Below are 18,852 nucleotides of genomic sequence, written 5' to 3'. Positions count from 1 at the left end.
TGGATTAGATCAAGGTACCGACAGACGGCAGCTTGTGATAGTAATCAGAGATTGAAATGAGGCTATATTCTCATCTAATATTATAGTGTTGCAATCTTTGAAGTTTCTTTTTCTATTCTTTTTCATTTTCTGGTCATTTCTATTAGGCGTTTACAGTATGTACGGCGCGCTGCAAGCAGAGTAGGCGTGCAGCATGTGAACGACTTGTTAATCACCTAATCTCCTAAGCATCCCAACAAATACATAGTAGTGCAATAAATTGAAGTTGAAAGACAATTGAAGGGGCAAAAAATAAAATAAAATGATATAAAATTTCAATTGATCCGTATCATAAACAAATTCTGTCAATTGGTGTACCATGCTTGCAAAGATGCTCCATGTAGTGGTAACCTGCTGTCACTTAATGCTTTATGACAGGTACAGGCTATAGGCTGTTAGACCAGCTCCACGAGTACCCGTAGCTTAACACATATTATGCCCCGAACCTTTCGATCTACAAATCTCCAACTTGCACTCAACACAACACCGACCACAATTCTCAGCCATGGATCTGCTCAAGTCAATTCTGCCGCCAGCCAATGGCATTCTCCCCTACTACATGCTCATTGTACGTATCGATCCAGATCCTTCATTCCAGCAAACCCCCACCTCGTCCCCTAGCTAACATCAAATTCTACCCGTAGCTCTCCGTCGTGTCCATCGGCAACTCCCTCCAAGCCTACACGACTCTGCACTTCTCACGGCGCGTCTACAACGGCCGCTTCATCCGAAACCCCAAGCTGCCTCCCGCCTCCGCCAAATTCGACCCTGAAGACTCAGCCAAGAAGCTAGTCCATGCCCAAAACGACCCCAAAGCTACGGACCAGCTGACACCCCTCGCCGGAAGGCTATTCGGAACGTGGACGATCATCACTTCCATCGTTCGATGCTATGCGGCGTACCACCTGAACAGCGGTCCGATGTACAATATTGCCATCTGGACATACGTGGTGGCACTGGGCCATTTCGCCAGCGAGCTTTTTGTATTTAAGAGCATGACTTTTGGTCTTCCCCAGATCTTTCCCTTTACGCTAGCCACGACAGCCCTCATCTGGATGCCCATGGTTCGCGACCACTACGTCCAGTTCGAGTAAAGTATGGCGTGTACTACTCAATTGATAAATAATAGAAGTGTAGGAATAGCGGGCTTGAAATAAGTACATAAAAAAGAAGAAACTTTTGTTTTATTTATTTACTTAATTATATCTATATAAAATTTTGTATGTTCGGCTTGGCTCAGCTTAGCTCAACTTATTTCGGTACAGCTCTCCATCTAAAGCTCGAAGGCGGGCAGCTGCTTGTTCAGGGGTGATATCTCGCTGGGGCTCCGCCATAAGCTCGAATCCAACCAAGAACTTTTTGACTGTTGCAGACCGCAGCAGAGGAGGATAAAAGTGCATGTGAAGATAGGCGTTTTCAATTTCTTCAGGGGTTCCGGATAGGGGCGCCTGGTGAATGCCTGAGCTGTACGGGAAGTGGCACTCAAACAGATTGTCGTATCGTCGAGCAACTTCCTGAATGGCCTCTGCAAATTGCAGCCGCTCGTCGGCTGTGAAGTCAACGAGGGCGCGGATATGTCGCTTGGGGAGAATAATGACCTCGAACGGCCAGACTGCCCACCAGGGGCAGACAATAGCGAAAGAAGCATTTTGCCACACAAGGCGCTCCTCCTTTGCCAGCTCCAGCTTAATGTAGTCTGCCAGAAGATGCCTTCCGTGCTGCTGGCGGTATTTTGTCATTTGTGTTAGCTCCTTGCCTGGCTCTTCGGGCATGGTGGATGTTGTCCAGGCCTGGCAGTGAGGATGCGGGTTAGAGCAGCCCATTGCTGCACCCTTGTTCTCAAAGAGTTGCATGTAGCGGTAGTTGTCCTTGGGAATGGGGGCCTCCTCCTTTGGAACGGAGAGCTGAAGCTGTGCAGCAACTGCTGAGAGAGGATTTGATGGGGATAGGTGATTAGCATAAAGCCGTGTCCAGTGGTCAACAACAGGGAGGATATCATTTGCGGGCATGTCAGCCAGAGTGAGATTGTGCTTTGGTGAGAACGTCATGACATAGCACACGCCCTTGACGCCCTGGGCGCGCAGCAGCAGTGACTCCAAGTCTGTATAATCTCGATTAGTATAGTGTTTACTCACTCTTAAAAAGGGTTGCTGGACTTACCATCTGTGGACTGGCTGGCCTCGTAGTCGGGCTGCTGCTCCTTGACAGCGCTGTAGTCATTTACAAAAGCAAATGTCTTTTCATACTTTGGGTTGTGGTCGCCAGCAGCGCGGGCATTTCCAGGGCAGAGATAGCACTTGTTTATGTGTTAGATGAGTGATGAATGAACATAGGTATATATATAAACGTAAGATGAGATATACATACCTTGGGATCAAACTCGGGCAGAGTGGTTGCTGCAGCACCTTCTTGTTGGCCTCTATCAGCAGCACGGCAAAGTCAGCGCATCATGAACTGTTTATTACTTCTTATGAAGCATACTTCATGCTCTACTTACTGCCAGGGACGCTTTGTCCGGTGGGGAGAGACGAGCAGCCAGCTGTCTGTTAGTGGGTTGTACCTCCGGTGGGAGATGTCATCGAGAATCTGGTCCGGCATGGTTGCGGAAGATGAAATTAAGACCTTGACAGCGGAATATGCCGACGGAAAGAAGCAATATCGAAGAGATGATCTCGGGTCAATAAAGTTTTAAGGTACGAACAAGAATCAATTATATTACTTCGGAGAATAAAGCTGAGGCTAAGGCCGGGGGATCTTTGCAGCAAGGACCAAAACTCGGGCCAATACGTCAATGGTCTGGTGTTCCGTGCTCCGACTTAAATTTAGAGCGCCGGGACTATGCCGAGCGGGTCGAGGCTATAAGCGCGCCAACAGAGAGCATCGTCTGCAAATCCTTTTGCGAGTCGTGAATGCAAGGCTGTTGCTACACTATGACGCATTTCCGCAAGCTTGGTTCAACGTTGGACTATCTAAGCCTTAGGGTGCGCCATTTAGTCTATGGAATACGCTGATGGAGCTTGATATATCATATCTAGGTGGGACAGTGCAAGGAAAAGGCCCGTCTAGATTTTCACGTGCGTACATGTGCTGATAACAGAGTAACATATAGATGATGTTTCATTGGACTCTAGGGGCATGTATTAATATCACTATATATTTACGCGTAAGAGAAGAAGCGTCTCAGCATTCTGTAAGAGCTGCATCTTTTGGTCTCGCCAGCTCGATGCAGGCTTCAAAGTGGGGGGCCTATACAAATTGAAGCTTCAAGTTTGTTGACGGTGGGGGTTTCAGCGCTTCAGCAGGGAGAACCGCGTTGATGGTACTCTATACACACAGACATTGCTATTAGTATATGTGAAATTTAAATTTATAGACCATAGCAAGTACTATCTACATCCAAATGTTTACTCGCTGCCAGTGCAACATCACGTGACAGAGCTTTCAGCCGCATCTGGCCTAGCACCGCCACCTGCGCCTGCTCGCCTCCTTCTGCAGCCGCCCAGCGAATTCCATGGGCCGCAAAAGCGCATCCCTGGCTCCACCGGATCGCGACATCCAACATCATCTGGCCGCGGATTACTGGGCGGCGCCCGTCCTTATTTCCATCAACCAGCGCTGCAAACCCGCGAAATCCATCAAAACAACCGCCGCGATAGCTTCTCTGCGTCGCGCGCGTTCTCCAGACACTCTTTTTGCGCCCCGGTCACGTCCGTAGCCCGCGCCGTGGCTGCCGCTGTTTTTCCGACCTGCTCCACCAATCATTTCTAGGGTGGGAGCATCGCGCCAGACGCCTGTCCAGCTGCAGCGCTCGGCGAAATGGGCGTCATTCGCAAGAAGACTGCGACTAGGGGAGGTGAAGGTGGCGTGAAGTACGTCTGCGACGTCTGCTCGTGCGACATCACTTCCACGGTAAGTTAATCCTGCAACTCTATCTGCAACTCTATCTTTTATAGCCTGCCCTACCCACGCATCCAATGGTTGCTGACTCACGGCTAACTGGCTTATAGGTCCGCATTAGATGTGCCGACCCTGCATGCTCTGACTTCGACCTCTGCGTGCCTTGCTTTGGCAAGGGAGAGTCACGCAACACTCACGATCCTGCAACGCACTCGTTTCGTGTAATTGAACAGAATTCGTTTCCCATTTTTGCTCGAGAATGGGGTGCCGACGAAGAATTGCTGCTGCTGGAGGGCGCAGAGATATATGGCCTCGGGTCATGGGCGGATATCGCTGACCACATTGGCGGCTTCCGCGAGAAGGACGAAGTGCGCGACCACTACCTTCAGACATTTGTCGACTCACCCAAATTCCCACTCCCCAAAAGATGCAGTCCTCATGACTGCGAGCTCGCAAATGAAATCCCACGAGAAGAGTTCCAGTCACGCAAGAAGCGGCGCATCGAGGAGCGAAGAGAGGCTTCTAAGAATGCACCGGCCCTGCAACCAAAGACAAAGCCTACGGCCAGTGTGCCTAGCTGTCACGAGATTCAAGGCTACATGCCTGGCCGTCTCGAGTTTGAAACAGAGTATGCCAATGAGGCTGAAGAGGCAGTGCAACTGATGCAGTTCGACCCTGGCGATGGACTTAATCCAAGAACTGGAGAACTGGAGCCCGAGATGGAATTGAAGTTGACAGTGATGGAAATCTACAACTGTCGACTGACACAGCGTGTGGAACGCAAAAAGGTCATTTTCGAGCATAATCTGCTGGATTATCGAGAAAACACAAAAGTTGAAAAGAGGAAGACCAAAGAAGAAAAGGATCTTCTCCAGAGGGCAAAGCCATTTGGCCGTATCATGAACCATAAAGACTTCGAAGATTTCACACAAGGCTTGCAGGATGAACTAAATCTGAGACAAGCTATTACTCAGCTCCAAGAGTGGCGCAGTCTTCGCATTGGAGATCTTCGCAGCGGCGAAAAGTACGAGACGGAGAAGGCTTCTCGGATACAAAAGTCTATACCTATGGGGTCTATGGATAGAGAGAGGCTGGCATCGTCTCAGCGTTCAAAGGCGCCGCCTCCTCCTGAGCCCCCAAGCGGAGCAGCTCTCCTCATTGCTCCTGAGCTGCCACTCCGTCCCGCACAAGCCAACGGAGAGACAAATGGTGAGGATGTCAAACCTCTGACTAATGGTCATACAAATGGCGTAAACGGCATAAATGGTGTCAACGGCGTCAACGGCCACAGTCCCACCAAACAAAAGTATATCCCGCAGCCCATCTCTGGCGTGCAGCCCCTGCAGCTCACGCAGGAGAATGCTCCCGATTTACACCTCCTCACGCCAGAAGAAGCCAAGCTTTGTGAGGTGGTGCGCCTTCAGCCCAAGCCATACTTGATGATCAAGGAGCAGATCCTCAAGGAAGCCATCAGGGGTAATGGAACACTAAAGAAGAAACAAGCCAAAGAGATCTGCCGGCTGGATTCTCAGAAGGGGGCAAGAATATTTGATTTCTTCAGCAACGCAGGATGGGTTGGCAAGGCATAAGGTGATGGTACTCAGGAGTAACCAGGCGTAAAAACCGGTGTGGATATATTATACACTATATCATTTCATATAGGAGTCGCGATTTTGCTTCTTCTTTTTGTTTGCTTCCTTGTTGCTTTCTTGGTGGCGGGGTTGGCATTTTAACTATGACTTTTTCAATGATACATGAGAGAAGAAAAGGAAGGCGGCTTTTTATTTCATTGTTCTTATTCTGCTATTTTTTTTTTTTTTTTTTACGGAGGAGTTGAGGGGATGCATGCAAACAGATAATACCCCTAAATTCAATACAGTAAATAAATCATCTAATGCTATATTCTTTCATTGCTTTCTTATCCAAGATCTACCAGTTGTTTGTGACGAATTATGCTCTACCAACAACTTGACAAGCTGCTATTCGGCCCGCCTACCCCCGCCATCAAGGTATTTTGGACATGGAGACATTTCACAAACACAGAACCCCTGGTTTGTTACAGAATTTCTGGTCAGGTGCCCGTCAAGCCAAAGGCAGCCATGTACGCCGTATCGCATAGCAGGGAGGGAGCTAATGGTAGTGGCAGTGGCCATGATGGCGGGGAGGCGGCTTAGCTTAGTGCGTCCAGGCACGCCTTTCCGGCACTTCTTTTTAAACCTCTTAGCACTGCCTAGCTTTATCTTGATTCAACAACACAGCAGCAACCCAAAAGCTAAACCCTGAGTTGTCCTTTTTTTTATATGCACCTCTTTCGGTCTTTTGCAATTAAAAATAGTTTTGCTGCGGTTAGAAGCATGTCGAACTACACTGTTGCGTCGATAAAGAGGGTGTCTGCGAAGACGCTCTCTAAGAAGATTCTAGAGGAACAGGAAAAGGCAGAGCCGAGCTTTGCGGTGATTGACGTTCGAGATGTTGGTATGTTATGATGCAAATGATTTTCTACTTTTTTTTATTTTATGGGGTCTCTTGAAAGAATGAAAAGACGTTAGCGGGATTCTTTATAAAGACGAGGGAACATCAAAATTAAAATGGAAATCATGATGCTGTACATGAGCTCTAGACTGACGCTCTCGAGTAGACTACATCGGCGGCCACATCAAGGGTTCAACCAACATCCCCTGCAACCAACTAGATGCCCTAATGCCCACTCTCATCCGCAAGGTCAAGGACAAAAAGGCAGTCATCTTCCACTGCGCGCTCAGCCAGCAGCGAGGACCCTTCTCAGCGCTCAAGTACCTCCGCGAGAGAGACACTCTGCTAGCATCGCTAGGCGAGGAGCCTCCCAAGGAGCAGGAGGTTTGTATCCTGGAGCAGGGATTTACGGGATGGCAGGAAGTTTATGGTGAGGATGAGAGGCTGACGGAGGGCTTTCGGAAGGAGATTTGGAGGTGAGGAGGTATAATTGCGCCCGTGATGAGAATTTTTTGTTATCGGTGATTATTTAGACGACAAAGGCTGGGTTAAGGCGTGGTGAAACTAATCCTGTGTTTCTATTTTCATCTTTTTCTGTTCGTTCTTAATAAACACGCTGTTTGTGAGCTGCCTATGAGAAGCACCGAACTGGAAAGAGCATATCTCTGAGCTCAAGCTTTCAATCTTGACATGGCTCCTGGTTTATCTGTTCAGTAATGCCTTTCTGGGTATAATAGGGATTGAGAAGTGGCGTCCAACAATCTGCTTTGAAGAAAGCAGCTCCTTCTATGTTCAGGAACCATGTACTCTAGAATAACAGCAGCTCGTCTCTAAACTTTCTCACCACCAACTCTAAATCCAGACTTTGTGGCCGGACTAAGAAGATCTCTCTTTCACTAATCTCGAAATGATCGTAATATGGAACAGCAAAACTTTTGAATGATAGTCTACTCAAGCCTTTACGATTTATCACTAACCACTTCATGGTGATCTTCTTGCTCTCCATGCTTACACTCCATGTTTATCGTCAATGAATTATCTCACAATCATCGACAAAATGGCTCCGTATGTTTCTCGCCCTCCCAAGTGCCTTATGTTTATAGCTAATATATATCTCAGCCATCAACGCGTATTCATCGTTGCACGCGAAACATCAGATGAGAACTTGAGAAACCTCACAATTACCTTGTCCACCGTCGCCGGAATATTGTTTGTAGCAATCTTCTCTATAGTATTGAAATATGTATTGAAAGGTAACTACGCGTGGCTCAACAAAATCCGAAGGTATGCTCGCCAATGGATCTGCTGTCTAGAGCCAGAGTCTCCCACCCAAGATCAGCCGCAAGAATCAGATCAGCCGCAAGAGTCAGGAATTGAGTTAGATGTGGTTTCATCCGAACTGAGAAGGGTTTCATCCGCACCGACAGCGGTTGAATCCGTAAATGCAGCGGCTTCGTCCGCACCTATACGCGTGACTTGAGTCTACTTGGTTGGAGCTGGTTGACTCTGCGGGCTGGGAACATTATTTTCTGGATGGCGTTTACAGGGAGTGATGAATAAGAGAGCTATGAGCGATTTGGTGCTTTTTCAGCGAGTGTACAGAATGGAATAGGAGTTTGTTATTTGGCTGGGGATACATGGGTGTTTGGGTTAATAAGCTGAGGTGTGGAAAGAATATTGTTTGTTTTGTATAGCAGGGGCTTTTGATAAAAGTTGAAGTTTTAGGAAACATCAAATAGATGTAACAGAATTCGAGTCTAATCATACAACGCTTGACCTGATGCTTGCAGAAAGCATAACAATTATTGTTGCAAGAAGTTATGCCTGCTCGATTAAACCTACGCATGTAATGCCGAGTTTGTGACTAATACTATATGGTTACATATCGGTTGCGAACATGTAGGTAGATGCACTGCATTTTGTCATCTTCTCCAAATAACTGCAGAATAGATCTATTTCGCTATTATGTTTTCAGAATAGTATTGCCTTGTAACTTGGATGTGAAGGTATTCACGATTGTCAAAAGATTTCCAGGGTAAGGTGGGTGAATATCATCACTGACATGCAGTATCTGATGCTAACTCTAACGGGAAACATTGCTGCAACAGGCACACAACAGCAGCAATCGAGATCGATGACTGTGCCTTATGCATAATGTGACCAACATTGACAATCATATTCCCAAACCTGGTACGATTCCCAATCCCGCCAGCAGCATCTCGGTGCCATTAGGTATTCGCCATTCACCATTCGCCAATTTGTTGATGCAGAGACCCGCCAATGGACCGCACTAGCAGCCCGCTGTGCGAATTTTATGGGGCGCGAGCCATGTGGCAGGAATTTGGCAGCTTGAATGCAATAACATCTGCGCTTTCTCTTGTTTATAAAACTTGGTCCTGGAACCATCTGCTTTGAAGCTAGAGATTGTTGGAGACAAGACTCTAATCTTTCTTCTTCTTTTTTCCTTACTCCCTTTCTTCGTCGTTCTCCTACCTCTTTCGTCTCCTTGCCTTGCCCCTCCACCGAGAACCCCGCGACAAAGATTGCCGATAACAAGCGATAAGCATCACCACGAACGAGATAATAGCATCGCGAGTAGACATCATGGGAGCGCAAGAAGAGATCTCAAATGGCGCAAATGTGCCCGAAGTTGTTGCGAGTACGGCTTTCCTGAGGCGTCTTTTCTTAACGTCCCTCGAATCACTGCTAACAGCGGCACAGACTTGGGGTTTGCGCCTGCGGTAAAGCTGTCTGGAGAATGGTCTGTCCAGAGAGTCCTCGAAGAGATTCCCAGCGAGGCACCTGCCGAGGGCTCAAGCTCACCGATCCCATTCTTCCATATGCTCTCTCGGCTCAAGACTACGAAGCGTGAGGGATGGCGGCGGTTTGGCATTGAGAGGTCAGTCTGGTTGCAGAGAGACGTCTTTGCTCGCTGCGCAAAGAATCAATGTTGCTAACGGAAGTTTTTTTCTTCTTAAAGAGGCGAGTCGATTTCGGATCACATGTACCGCATGTCTCTCATCACCATGTTTGCGCCACCGACCCTGGCCAAGAAGCTGGATCTTCAAAAGTGCATGAAGATGGCCTTGATCCACGACATGGCCGAGCTCTTGGTTGGAGACATTACCCCGGTCGACGGTGTCGCCAAGCCCGAGAAGAATCGACGCGAGGCCGAGACGATGGACTTTTTGACCAAGAACTTACTGCGCAGCGTTGCAGGTGGCGATGTTGGCACTGAGATTCGAGCGATATGGCAAGAGTACGAAGATTCACAGACTCTGGACAGCCATTTCGTGCACGACGTGGACAAGATCGAGCTGCTGCTGCAGATGGTCGAGTACGAGAAGCAGGGCAAGGGACATGTCGACTTGGGCGAGTTTGCATACGTTTCACGCAAAGTCACTCTGCCTGAGATGAAGGAGTGGGCGGAGGAGTTGCTGCGTGAGAGAGAAGCATTCTGGCAGACAAAGGAGCATGTTCACGGCGAGAAGGGACTCGCGGGAGGAGTGTCTGAAGAGACGAGACGTGGACAAGAAGACTACTATGAGCGAAAGTGATGTGGTTTGCGGAAATTAAATTCGGAGAATTTTGGGATTTTCTTTTTGGGCTTGGACTTTGTTTTACTGGTGGGCATTTTAAAGAGCAGAAGCGAATTCACATTCGACACAGGGATTCATAGAGAGTATAGACTTTTTGTGTGTATGCTGCGAAGTGCTTGATACGATTATTGTTAGTCTTGAGTTGATGTCTATGCATCAGTAACTGCTGCTCAGTGTAGTTTAGAGCAGCTCTGCCAAATAGCAGCAGGATAATACTTTACTGCAGATGACTTTACTTCTGCTTGTATGCTGCTGTACTGAGTGCACCATCTCTCGATTGCCCCTGGCAACAAGGCTTGCTGCTAGTCAACCACAGTTGGTCACCAGCCACCAGTCACTGGAGCTGATCCCTGGAATTATAGTGCGTGTGGAGAGATGTTTTCTCCGCTAAACTGCCAACAAAACAATCCATCTATATGCACGCGGGCCTTCATGACCTGCACCGGACGAACCGGATTGCTTCCTTTGCCTCTGTGCCCAGCAGCTATAAAGCATTTGCACTTTTTGCCAATTGCAAGCTCCGCAGCTGCCAGAAAGAGCAGAGCTCGGCTAAAGAGGGAGAGTGTTGGCCCAAAGCAGGGCTTGCTGTGAGCAACTGCGGAGATTTGGGGGGCCAAAGCCACCACCAGTTTTGCGCAAAAAAAGCCCACTCGCTCACTCGCTTGTCACTCGGACCTCCACCATCGTGCGCTCACTTCTCACCGCTGCCCTGACATATCGAAGAGGAGTAAAAAGGTGACTGGAGACGGAGGAGTAATCGATAGTTATTTGTCTTCCCACCGCCTTTAACTACCCCCCTTTTTTCTGCAGGCATTCGCCCACTTGCTCCGTAGTTTTGCTCTGGATTCTGGATTCTGCCACTTACTTGCCTGACCGCAGCTTTAGCTGGGCCTGCGAGACTTCACACTTACACTACGCCAATTCCTCTTTTTGGAGACGGCCGATCAGCCTCTCTCGTCTCTCGCCTCTCTATCCCTGGCTCCCTGGCTCCCTGTCTCGCTTGATTGCCACCCGGTGCGGTGCTTATCACAAAGAGGCGCCACCTCTCCGCATTCCAGGCTGCAGCGGCAAATAGGGTGTGACAAAAAGGTTGACCTTGATTGCGACTCGGTCACGAGGAGACGATAAGCTCGGAGGAAAAAAAAGCAAGACATCCCGGGAGGACCCTAGGCGGCATAGACAAGTTGGTGAAGCGAGCTGTGAGGGAACGGCACACACCACCAGAACAAGTAAACGGCTAGGGAGAGGCGGCGTGTCAGCAGGGCAGACGCCATCCATTCACTCATTCAGTTGCCTGCTCGGTTGGCTTGCTCTACTTGTATTTTCTGCAGTGAAGCGCTGCGCCGTGTAGCCAGCCTGCTCCAGCTCGGCTCTGATTCAGCTCCAGCCAAAGCGCTGCTGTCTGAACGACGGGAACCTCTGAGTCCTGCAGCACCTTGCGGTGACGAGGGGTATTACCGTGCGTCTACCAAGTATACCAAGTACTTGCGGTGAGCTACCACCTATCATTGGATAGAGTTTGCCCCGAGCATACACGAGGCAGAGGGAATTCCAGCGTCGCAGTCGAGCCCAGCATCCAGTCATTCATTCATTCCAGCAAGCCTGCGCCACAGCACAGCTCCCAACGACAGGGGACGATACGATAGCGGAACCGATATCGATATCGAGATTCACCGAAGAAATAAGAAGAAGACGACGACAAGATCAACGACGAGATCAACGACGAGATCAACGACGAGATCAACGACGAGATCGACGACGAAGAGAGAGAGATCTATATAAAGAGAGACAACAGTAGCCATGACTTTCGCTGCGCACTACCACATGTCGGCGCCGGGACACGATGGCGTTCATCCCGGCCTCTTCCGGCCACCAGCGTCGCCCAGCTCCAGCACCGACTATCTCTCGTCATCGAATTTTGCGACCGAGCACTCTTCGAAGCGAAAATGGAGTCGCAGCAGCATGCCCCGGATGCACCAGACAGGTGCTCACGGTGGCCTCTATGATGAAGGAGATGTCTATATGGATGCCGCACTACCACCCTCGAGAACCTATGCTCTGGCTGGCCAGCTTCATACGCCACTGGTAGGATCTAATTCTGAAGATGCCGACATGGGCATGGCCGAGAGTGTGGGAGAGAGCTTGGGAGACAGCATGTACTCGGACTCGGATTACAGGCGGGCCCTTGGCACCAAGCGATCGCGCGATGAGATGGATGAAGACTCTTCCAGCGTGCCCACGCAGCTATTTAGCCAACCCGAGCCTGAAGAATCTGCAAATTCCAGTGGCTGGGGATCCTTTGCTTTCGCTACTATCGGAGGCGTGGTTGGCCGGGTATGGGAGTTTTGCAAGACTGGTGCGTTCAAGGGCTTTTACGCAGGGGGCGGCGCATCTTATAAGGTGACGTCTACGGGTGTCAGTGTTGATGAAACTGCTGGTCCCGGCCTCGACCAGACTTTTTACTTCCAAGGCCATAATCAGCAGCAACGAAACCATGACTACGTTAGTAGAGACAGGCCGCGACATGGACAACAGCAGTTCCCAAAAAGGAGCCACCATTACTACAGCAGCAGCAACAACAGTAACAACAACAGTCAAAGTGCTGGCTATGACGATACGTATGGCAGCCGTGCTTCGACGCCCACTGGGCCGGCACCAAAGAGGCGTAGACATACAGAGAGCGGTAATGATGGTAATGATCTGGGCCAGAACTGGGTTATGATCCGAGAGCCCAACCACGACAGCGAGCTGACACCCCGAAAGATGGCTACGCCGAGTCGCACATCTCCTCGCCATTTCGCTCAGCAAACTCCCTTGGCTGATCATCGCATGGGCCCTCCAAGCAGCTTTTCTACTCCTGCATCATCTGACCCTGCTCCTCTTCGCCCCGCGAGTCGCGCTGCTAGCCGTCCAGGCAGTCGAATGTCGGATGTCAACGCCTTCAGGTCTGCACGGCCGGCAACATCAGCTTCGGTTGCGTCCTTTAAAGCCAGTGTTCCAAAGCCGCCTACACCTACACCTACACCCAGTAGGATCCCTGTCAAGGCGAATACTTCTGCAACATTGGCATCGTCAGCTCCCCTTGCAAACTTTGAGCCCGGCCGAAGGCGCAGACACACAGTCGTACCGTCGTCTTCCGATCCCTCTGCCTGGCGAAGTCCTGGTCATCAGCGTGCTGAAAGTGCGGCCTCGGTGGCTGTTAGCAGGGGCGAGATTGACGCCAGCCCGCGACTGGATGCTGAAGCCAAGCGATTAGCAAGCCGTCGCCAGATGCAAGAGCGCAATGCTGACGCGCGCATGGCGGCGTTCAACAAACAGCTGCAAGACATGATCCGACAGGGCAGAGAAGCTCTGGGGTCGACTATTGAAGTCGATGTCAACGACGCTGGCTGGGAAGACACGCTCTAAATAAAGCTACAGAGCTATAGCCACATCTTTCGACCAGTCCTTATCATTCCTTTACATGAACATAATTTCTTTTTATCTTCCCTTTATTGTCTATTGATGGATTGATGACTTTTCTATTCTTACTCTCTTTTGTTCGCCCGACATGGGCACTTATGACATAACGAGATTACTAGATGCGGAAATCGTACGAACGAGCTACACAGAATCTACAGAGTGTTTTGGTTGAGTTTTTATTTTCAACGTTTTACTGGACTTGATTTCTTTTTTCTTTTTGAACTTGGATGATTGGGCATCTATTCTGCGAGTGGACAACACGGCAGGAAAGGAAAAAACGCAAAAGGTAAAAGCCTGTTTGTTATAGCCCGTCATCTTGCCATCCATGAGCCCTTTGGCAACTGCTAGTTAGCTATTCATGACGTTTTATGCGGAGGAAATTGTGTATTTTATGGATTTTACCTCGTTGAGGACGGCGCATTAATGATTGATATGAGGACGAGGGAAATGAAGTGGGAGGGTAGCACTGTTTTGATTATGATTATTAGCCTCATGTTAGCTTTAGCAAAAATGAATCAATGATACAATCAATCACACCTGGAATGTATTCTCGTGATACTAATAGTAATACTGGCGCTAGCAGTTTGAAGGAGCTTTAGAGGGAGCTTTGGCAGCACCAGCCGGATGTTTGTATCCGAAGGAAGACGCTAATAAAGAAGGGCAGCCTTTGAGTGTTGGTCGATGTGACTCGTGCTCGTAAACGAAAAGAAGAAGATGATGGAAACTACTGCGTAGGCGAAATGAGAGGTCATTTTAGTGCTCAGCTGAGTGTGCCTTCTTTTCCTCCCTCTCAAGCCACGCCGCCAGAGGTTCATTTTGATAAGGAGGCAAAAGAAAAAGAAACGGAAAGATATTTTTAGCAATATTTTAGATGGATGGAGTTATTAATAATAGAAACCAACACCCGGTCCAAACTGAGACCTGCATTTTATAGTAGATTACGAGTACGTTTTGCTCTTTACTGTGCACTTTTTGTGCTGAGAGATGGAGGTTTAATTGGGGGCGATGAGCAAGACATGCTCCGTGAGGATTTTAGTAAACCTATCTTCTCTCCTCTATCTTCATTTTGTTTTCTTTTTAATAATTATTTTGACAAACTATGTATTTCTAGCGGATATATGATGGATTTCACTTCTACCGATCGATCGGTGATGGTGGTGTTTATAATTAGAACATCACCACTCCCACTTACACCCAGCTCCTCGTGCCACCATCAAATCAAACTCCAAAAACCAATAAAAACACCCAATTACAAGACAATTCTCGCCTAAACGTGAAAAAGCAAAGGAAAGAGGGGCCACCAAAGATAGCCTAGCCAAAGCACTTTTTCTCTCTCTCTCTCTCTCTCTCTCCCTTGCGTCTCACCCATACTAGCACATCGCCAGTAGCAGTAATTATTTTTCCCCTGTCTCCCCGTGACTCTCTCCCTTGGTAAACCCAAACCAGCTCCAGGAATGGAAAAAAGGCGCTAACAATGAGAACAGGCGAGAGCCCAGATCTTTCTAGCTGAACATGTGTCCCATGTTGATCCATGTAACACCTGGCTGCTGATTGCTAGCCAGAGCTTTGGTCGGAAAGGAGAGGAGGCGGGGAGGTGTCTCTTGGTGGCGTTGTGAGACATTCCGAGGCTTTTCCCATCTTGATGGAAAATGCTAGCAAGAAATGGTATTGCTACCTTTTCTTTTTTTTCTTTTTTTTTTTTTTTTAACTTGGCATTGACCAGAAACGACGCAACGAATGCATGGGGTACTTAAAGGGGTTCAGCTACCCAGCCTCTTTTCTGTCGATCCAATCTGCCTTTATACTGTGTTTTAAGAGAATCAGAAGAACGTGTGATACAAGACCCTGATCATTGCTCTTCTCCTTTCTTTTTTCGGCGTCTGAGCTTTTTTGGACAAAAGAAGAGCTTTGTCGATCCTTTGCAGCAATAACGCCGTATTACACGAAACATACACACACACATACCCCAAAAGCACGTACCCGCATCGCAAAAAGTCCCAATCATGAAGGTAAAAAACAACATTCATTCGCCATTATATCATACATACGAAATAAGAAGCAAAAAATAGTTAATAAAAATAATTAGATCACAGCTCTCTTCGCTCTCCTCCCCGCCCTCGCCCTCGCCCTTCCAACGCCGCAGCTACAGGGCGAAACCGCAGGCATCGACACCCATCTATACCGCAGATTCACATGCCCTAGCGCCGAAGTATATCAGTTTTGTTCCGCCTCCAACATCAATTCGAAGTGTGATAAAGACGGCAATTTTTCGACGGGTGCAAAGGATACCTGCGGGGCTTGTCACTGTTAGTCAAGAGAGGAGAAAGAGAAGAGGGAGGGAGAGAGAACGTACGGAAGTGGTGAAGATGATACACGAGCGAGTTTGTTAGGTCGATAAATAGTATACAGGAGTTTACAATCGATTGCTGCGCCTTTATTCTTATTCTACATTATCAAGAGCGAAAATTCTTGTTAGCTATTTTTAATTCAGCCAATGCGAAAACGTAAATTGGGCGTCAGATCTATCGAGTCTTATCCAAGTTCATCAAAACCATAGAAATACGTAGCCTGGCCCATGAATCGTATAAGCAATCCCTTGCTTTGTTCGCTTTGTTTTGCATTACTCCCCCTTTCCTCATGAACGAACTCAGGCCGGAGCACGAAACTGGCTCCATCAGTTTCTGAGTATTTGGAGAGCTTGGCTCAAAGCCTCAATTTCCTTGGTCAGTCTCTCTCTCTTCTCCTTCACTGCCTGATCCTCCGCAGCAATCCGATTCAGCTGCTCCGCCGACATGCGAAGGGCAACCCTGTCCGATAGAACCTCCAATGGGCCATCCTTTGCGCGGAGCAAATAGTGATCAATTACCTGCTGGCAAACCACGTCAATAAAGCGGCTTCGCGCAATTTCGTAATAGGACTTTAGGGCATTATGAATTGATTCCCCTATCTCTTCGAGCGAAGACTTGAGTTTTTTCGGTGGCAATTTGACTGTGGCTTGCTGAGCTCCTCGTGCGGTATCTTGCGTCTTTGGAGGGGAAGGATTGCCCTGCTTCAGCTGGTTCATTTGTGCTTCAAAGCGAGGATCGTACGTGATGGTACTGACTGCGAATTCTACGGACAGCAGAAATTCGGCATGTTCCATCGCTCGTGCGTATCGCCTCAGCAGACCCTCATTATCCTCTTGTCCGTATAAGAGAAAAGCCCAAAGCTCCTCGCGGACAACATCGTCAGGGCAGCAGATTTCCAGGACTCGGCGAATAAAGTGGTGGACAACCAGGATAGAGTTTGAGGTGTGTGCAAGTGTAATAGATCGCCATTTGCTTCCTTGCTCCTTGAACGTGCAAGGCACCATTTCGCTGCTAAACTGGAGCATCATGTTAGTAGCCGACAGAGATATTTGGTCACAAGAGCTGTTGGTTTAAAACAAAATAAAAGGAACTCACAGTACCAATTTCATACCCTCGCGATTGAAGATACTGCTCCTGGATGTGATGCAGCATGTTATCCGTTTCTGGCTCGGGGCACCAGTAGGGATCTGACAAGATCCCGCTCAAGTCTTCTGCGCCGAGATTCGGAATTTCGAAACGAAGTTTGTCATCATACAACGAGGATCGGTCAGCTACGTAGCTCTCAACTAACATAGACTTATTACTATTCCCGTCGCCTTCGCTGTCGCCGATGCCGTCGCCATAGACAGCGTTACAATTTGTGTTAACGTTATTGCCTTTGTCGAACTCTTTGGCATGGCCCTTCTGATACATGACATGGGCAAAAGCTTCTTTGATGGCTCGAATTCGGGTGATGAGTCTCATCTCAGCGTCTTCAAAAAGATTGTGTCGCGTATAGTACGCATCTAATCCGTAGTGTTTAAGTCTCATGAATTCCGAGGCAATTTTGCCCACGTAAGCTCGCTGCTGGTCAGTGGTGCCTCGAGACTCGCCCAGGTCGTTAAGAAGCTCTTGACTCTTCTTGAGACTCGCCATGATCTCGTTTTTCACTAATGGGAATCCTGCGCGAGTGCGATCCATCAATAGTTGTCCGATACGGACACGAAGAGCTGGTATGCCCAGCCTGTCAGCAGGGAGCGTATTCCACGGCGCTTCTCCAAATAGAGCTTGCTCCTGGTGTTGGCGGTCATTCATAGTGCTGGATGTGTCATCAGCACCAAGGTTTTTGACAATACAATATCCCAAATGCAAATCTCGCCTCTTGCCGTTTACGAGATCACAAACCACAGCTTTCACGGTGTTCTCAATGGCAAGATCAGGCTTGGTAAGCACTCCCAAAGTTCGCTTTCCTTTGGGGTCAGCTTCAGCGGCAAGTCGAAGAATCTTTTGATTGGCAATATCGCCATTGCAAGGGACAACGGCGAGAATGATGGTTCTTGCCTGCTGAATGTATCGCTTCACCATGTTCTTGACCATGTCGATATCGGACTCTGTAGTTACTCCTGGAGTAACGGTCTCAAACATGCCGGGAACATCAATGACAGTAAGGTGATCAGCATCGGGGTAGCTAATTTCAACCTTGAGGATGTCGAGACTAAATGCGCTGTCTCCCTTAACATCTTTGTCTGACATCTTGATGCCCATAACTTTTGCGGCCTAGAAGATTTACGTTAGTAATGCTAAAATGTTATGACAATGAAAACTCTGCAAGGCTACTTACGTCCGCGAAAATTTGGGAAAAGTCATCGGAAGTGGTTCTATCTGTCGATCGGCGAAATTCTCTGGCGAGCTTCTCTCGCTCAGGAGATGGATTGTGTGGGATAATTGATACCACGACACTCTCAATAGGCTCACGTCGGCAAACAATCTCGGTGGCATGTCGGGTGCATAGAGTGGCTGAACGAGGGAATTGAAATCCTGTCAAAGATTCGAGAACGCTGAATTTACCTGCACTCTGGTCTCCAACAACCACCATCTGTAGAGTAGTCAGTAAATGTTCAGCTTTGTTTGGCACACGATCTCTTGATGACTTCCCTGAGGCAGAGGCACGAGATGGGATATGCCTAGTTCACGAAGCCTGTCCACTTTGTCCAGAAGAGTTCGGTTTCCAATCCCTTGGCTGGACTTGTTTTTGCCAAAAGAGTCATCCATCTTCAAGGAGGGCTTTATCAGCAACTTGGTTTAAATGTTTCGCCTGCTTACGACTTGAGTATGATAGTGAAGGGGTGAGAATAGAAAAAAAGACTGGCAGTGACAAGGTAGAAGATTTATGAGGAAAGAAAACGGGTCTGTGTATTTTGCATTCACCCGCAGCTGCCGAAGACTTCTGCTTCAAACCCCATAAAATTCTGCAGCCTACCGGAAAACAAGTGAATGCACATTTTAATGTTCACCGTGATAAGCCAAGAGATAAATAGCTGTCATGCAGGTTGCCG

General features: G+C 48.3%; 7 protein-coding genes across 7 annotated transcripts; 5 read left to right on the top strand and 2 right to left on the bottom strand.

Annotated features, from left to right (window-relative positions):
- The first annotated feature begins 432 nt into the window (after positions 1–432).
- Positions 433–1,195, top strand: GGI43DRAFT_403090 (Erg28 family protein). The gene is made up of 2 exons (XM_083205753.1): positions 433–607; positions 684–1,195. The coding sequence occupies exons 1-2, from the start codon at positions 545–547 to the stop codon at positions 1,131–1,133; spliced, it is 513 nt and encodes a 170-aa protein (XP_083061148.1). The 5' UTR covers positions 433–544; the 3' UTR covers positions 1,134–1,195.
- An 11-nt stretch (positions 1,196–1,206) lies between these two features.
- GGI43DRAFT_357351 (UDP-glucose:hexose-1-phosphate uridylyltransferase) lies at positions 1,207–2,733 on the bottom strand. Its single transcript, XM_083202333.1, has 4 exons — positions 2,537–2,733; positions 2,407–2,458; positions 2,200–2,335; positions 1,207–2,140 (listed from the first exon to the last, which is right to left on the bottom strand). The coding sequence occupies exons 1-4, from the start codon at positions 2,635–2,637 to the stop codon at positions 1,281–1,283; spliced, it is 1,149 nt and encodes a 382-aa protein (XP_083061147.1). The 5' UTR covers positions 2,638–2,733; the 3' UTR covers positions 1,207–1,280.
- A 1,122-nt stretch (positions 2,734–3,855) lies between these two features.
- Positions 3,856–5,525, top strand: GGI43DRAFT_383077 (chromatin-binding transcription regulator ADA2; the record flags this gene model as incomplete). The annotated part of the gene is made up of 2 exons (XM_083203330.1): positions 3,856–3,948; positions 4,047–5,525. The coding sequence occupies 2 exons, from the start codon at positions 3,856–3,858 to the stop codon at positions 5,523–5,525; spliced, it is 1,572 nt and encodes a 523-aa protein (XP_083061146.1).
- A 765-nt stretch (positions 5,526–6,290) lies between these two features.
- Positions 6,291–6,888, top strand: GGI43DRAFT_383076 (phosphatase YCH1; the record flags this gene model as incomplete). Its single annotated transcript, XM_083203329.1, has 2 exons — positions 6,291–6,411; positions 6,575–6,888. 2 exons carry the CDS (start codon positions 6,291–6,293, stop codon positions 6,886–6,888), a joined length of 435 nt encoding a protein of 144 aa, XP_083061145.1.
- A 1,902-nt stretch (positions 6,889–8,790) lies between these two features.
- GGI43DRAFT_357317 (HD domain-containing protein) lies at positions 8,791–10,194 on the top strand. The gene is made up of 3 exons (XM_083202332.1): positions 8,791–9,067; positions 9,130–9,307; positions 9,389–10,194. Exons 1-3 carry the CDS (start codon positions 9,013–9,015, stop codon positions 9,963–9,965), a joined length of 810 nt encoding a protein of 269 aa, XP_083061144.1. The 5' UTR covers positions 8,791–9,012; the 3' UTR covers positions 9,966–10,194.
- A 1,637-nt stretch (positions 10,195–11,831) lies between these two features.
- GGI43DRAFT_422385 (uncharacterized protein) lies at positions 11,832–13,415 on the top strand (the record flags this gene model as incomplete). The annotated part of the gene is made up of 1 exon (XM_083208103.1): positions 11,832–13,415. One exon carries the CDS (start codon positions 11,832–11,834, stop codon positions 13,413–13,415), a length of 1,584 nt encoding a protein of 527 aa, XP_083061143.1.
- Positions 13,416–16,051: 2,636 nt separating this feature from the next.
- GGI43DRAFT_433622 (P-loop containing nucleoside triphosphate hydrolase protein) lies at positions 16,052–18,568 on the bottom strand (the record flags this gene model as incomplete). Its single annotated transcript, XM_083209778.1, has 4 exons — positions 16,052–16,833; positions 16,913–18,073; positions 18,138–18,392; positions 18,434–18,568. The coding sequence occupies 4 exons, from the start codon at positions 18,566–18,568 to the stop codon at positions 16,144–16,146; spliced, it is 2,241 nt and encodes a 746-aa protein (XP_083061142.1). The 3' UTR covers positions 16,052–16,143.
- Positions 18,569–18,852: the final 284 nt, after the last annotated feature.

Source organism: Trichoderma evansii (assembly GCF_050947405.1).
Source record: "Trichoderma evansii strain SZMC 28006 chromosome Unknown GGI43scaffold_8, whole genome shotgun sequence".
Taxonomy (NCBI): domain Eukaryota; kingdom Fungi; phylum Ascomycota; class Sordariomycetes; order Hypocreales; family Hypocreaceae; genus Trichoderma; species Trichoderma evansii.
The sequence above is the reverse complement of the archived record's forward strand: the minus strand, read 5'-3'. Positions and strand labels throughout refer to the sequence as shown.

What these genes read in the sequence shown, in the direction of transcription:
- GGI43DRAFT_403090 (XM_083205753.1), top strand. Translation starts at nt 545, where the DNA reads ATGGATCTGCTCAAGTCAATTCTGCCGCCAGCCAATGGCATTCTCCCC. An exon ending in TCCCCTACTACATGCTCATT is followed by an intron (nt 608 to 683) that starts GTACGTATCGAT and finishes TTCTACCCGTAG; the next exon opens with CTCTCCGTCGTGTCCATCGG.
- GGI43DRAFT_357351 (XM_083202333.1), bottom strand. Translation starts at nt 2,637, where the DNA reads ATGCCGGACCAGATTCTCGATGACATCTCCCACCGGAGGTACAACCCA. An exon ending in CGGACAAAGCGTCCCTGGCA is followed by an intron (nt 2,459 to 2,536) that starts GTAAGTAGAGCA and finishes TGCTGCTGATAG; the next exon opens with AGGCCAACAAGAAGGTGCTG. An exon ending in GGCCAGCCAGTCCACAGATG is followed by an intron (nt 2,141 to 2,199) that starts GTAAGTCCAGCA and finishes GAGATTATACAG; the next exon opens with ACTTGGAGTCACTGCTGCTG.
- GGI43DRAFT_357317 (XM_083202332.1), top strand. Translation starts at nt 9,013, where the DNA reads ATGGGAGCGCAAGAAGAGATCTCAAATGGCGCAAATGTGCCCGAAGTT. An exon ending in TGTGCCCGAAGTTGTTGCGA is followed by an intron (nt 9,068 to 9,129) that starts GTACGGCTTTCC and finishes ACAGCGGCACAG; the next exon opens with ACTTGGGGTTTGCGCCTGCG. An exon ending in CGGCGGTTTGGCATTGAGAG is followed by an intron (nt 9,308 to 9,388) that starts GTCAGTCTGGTT and finishes TTCTTCTTAAAG; the next exon opens with AGGCGAGTCGATTTCGGATC.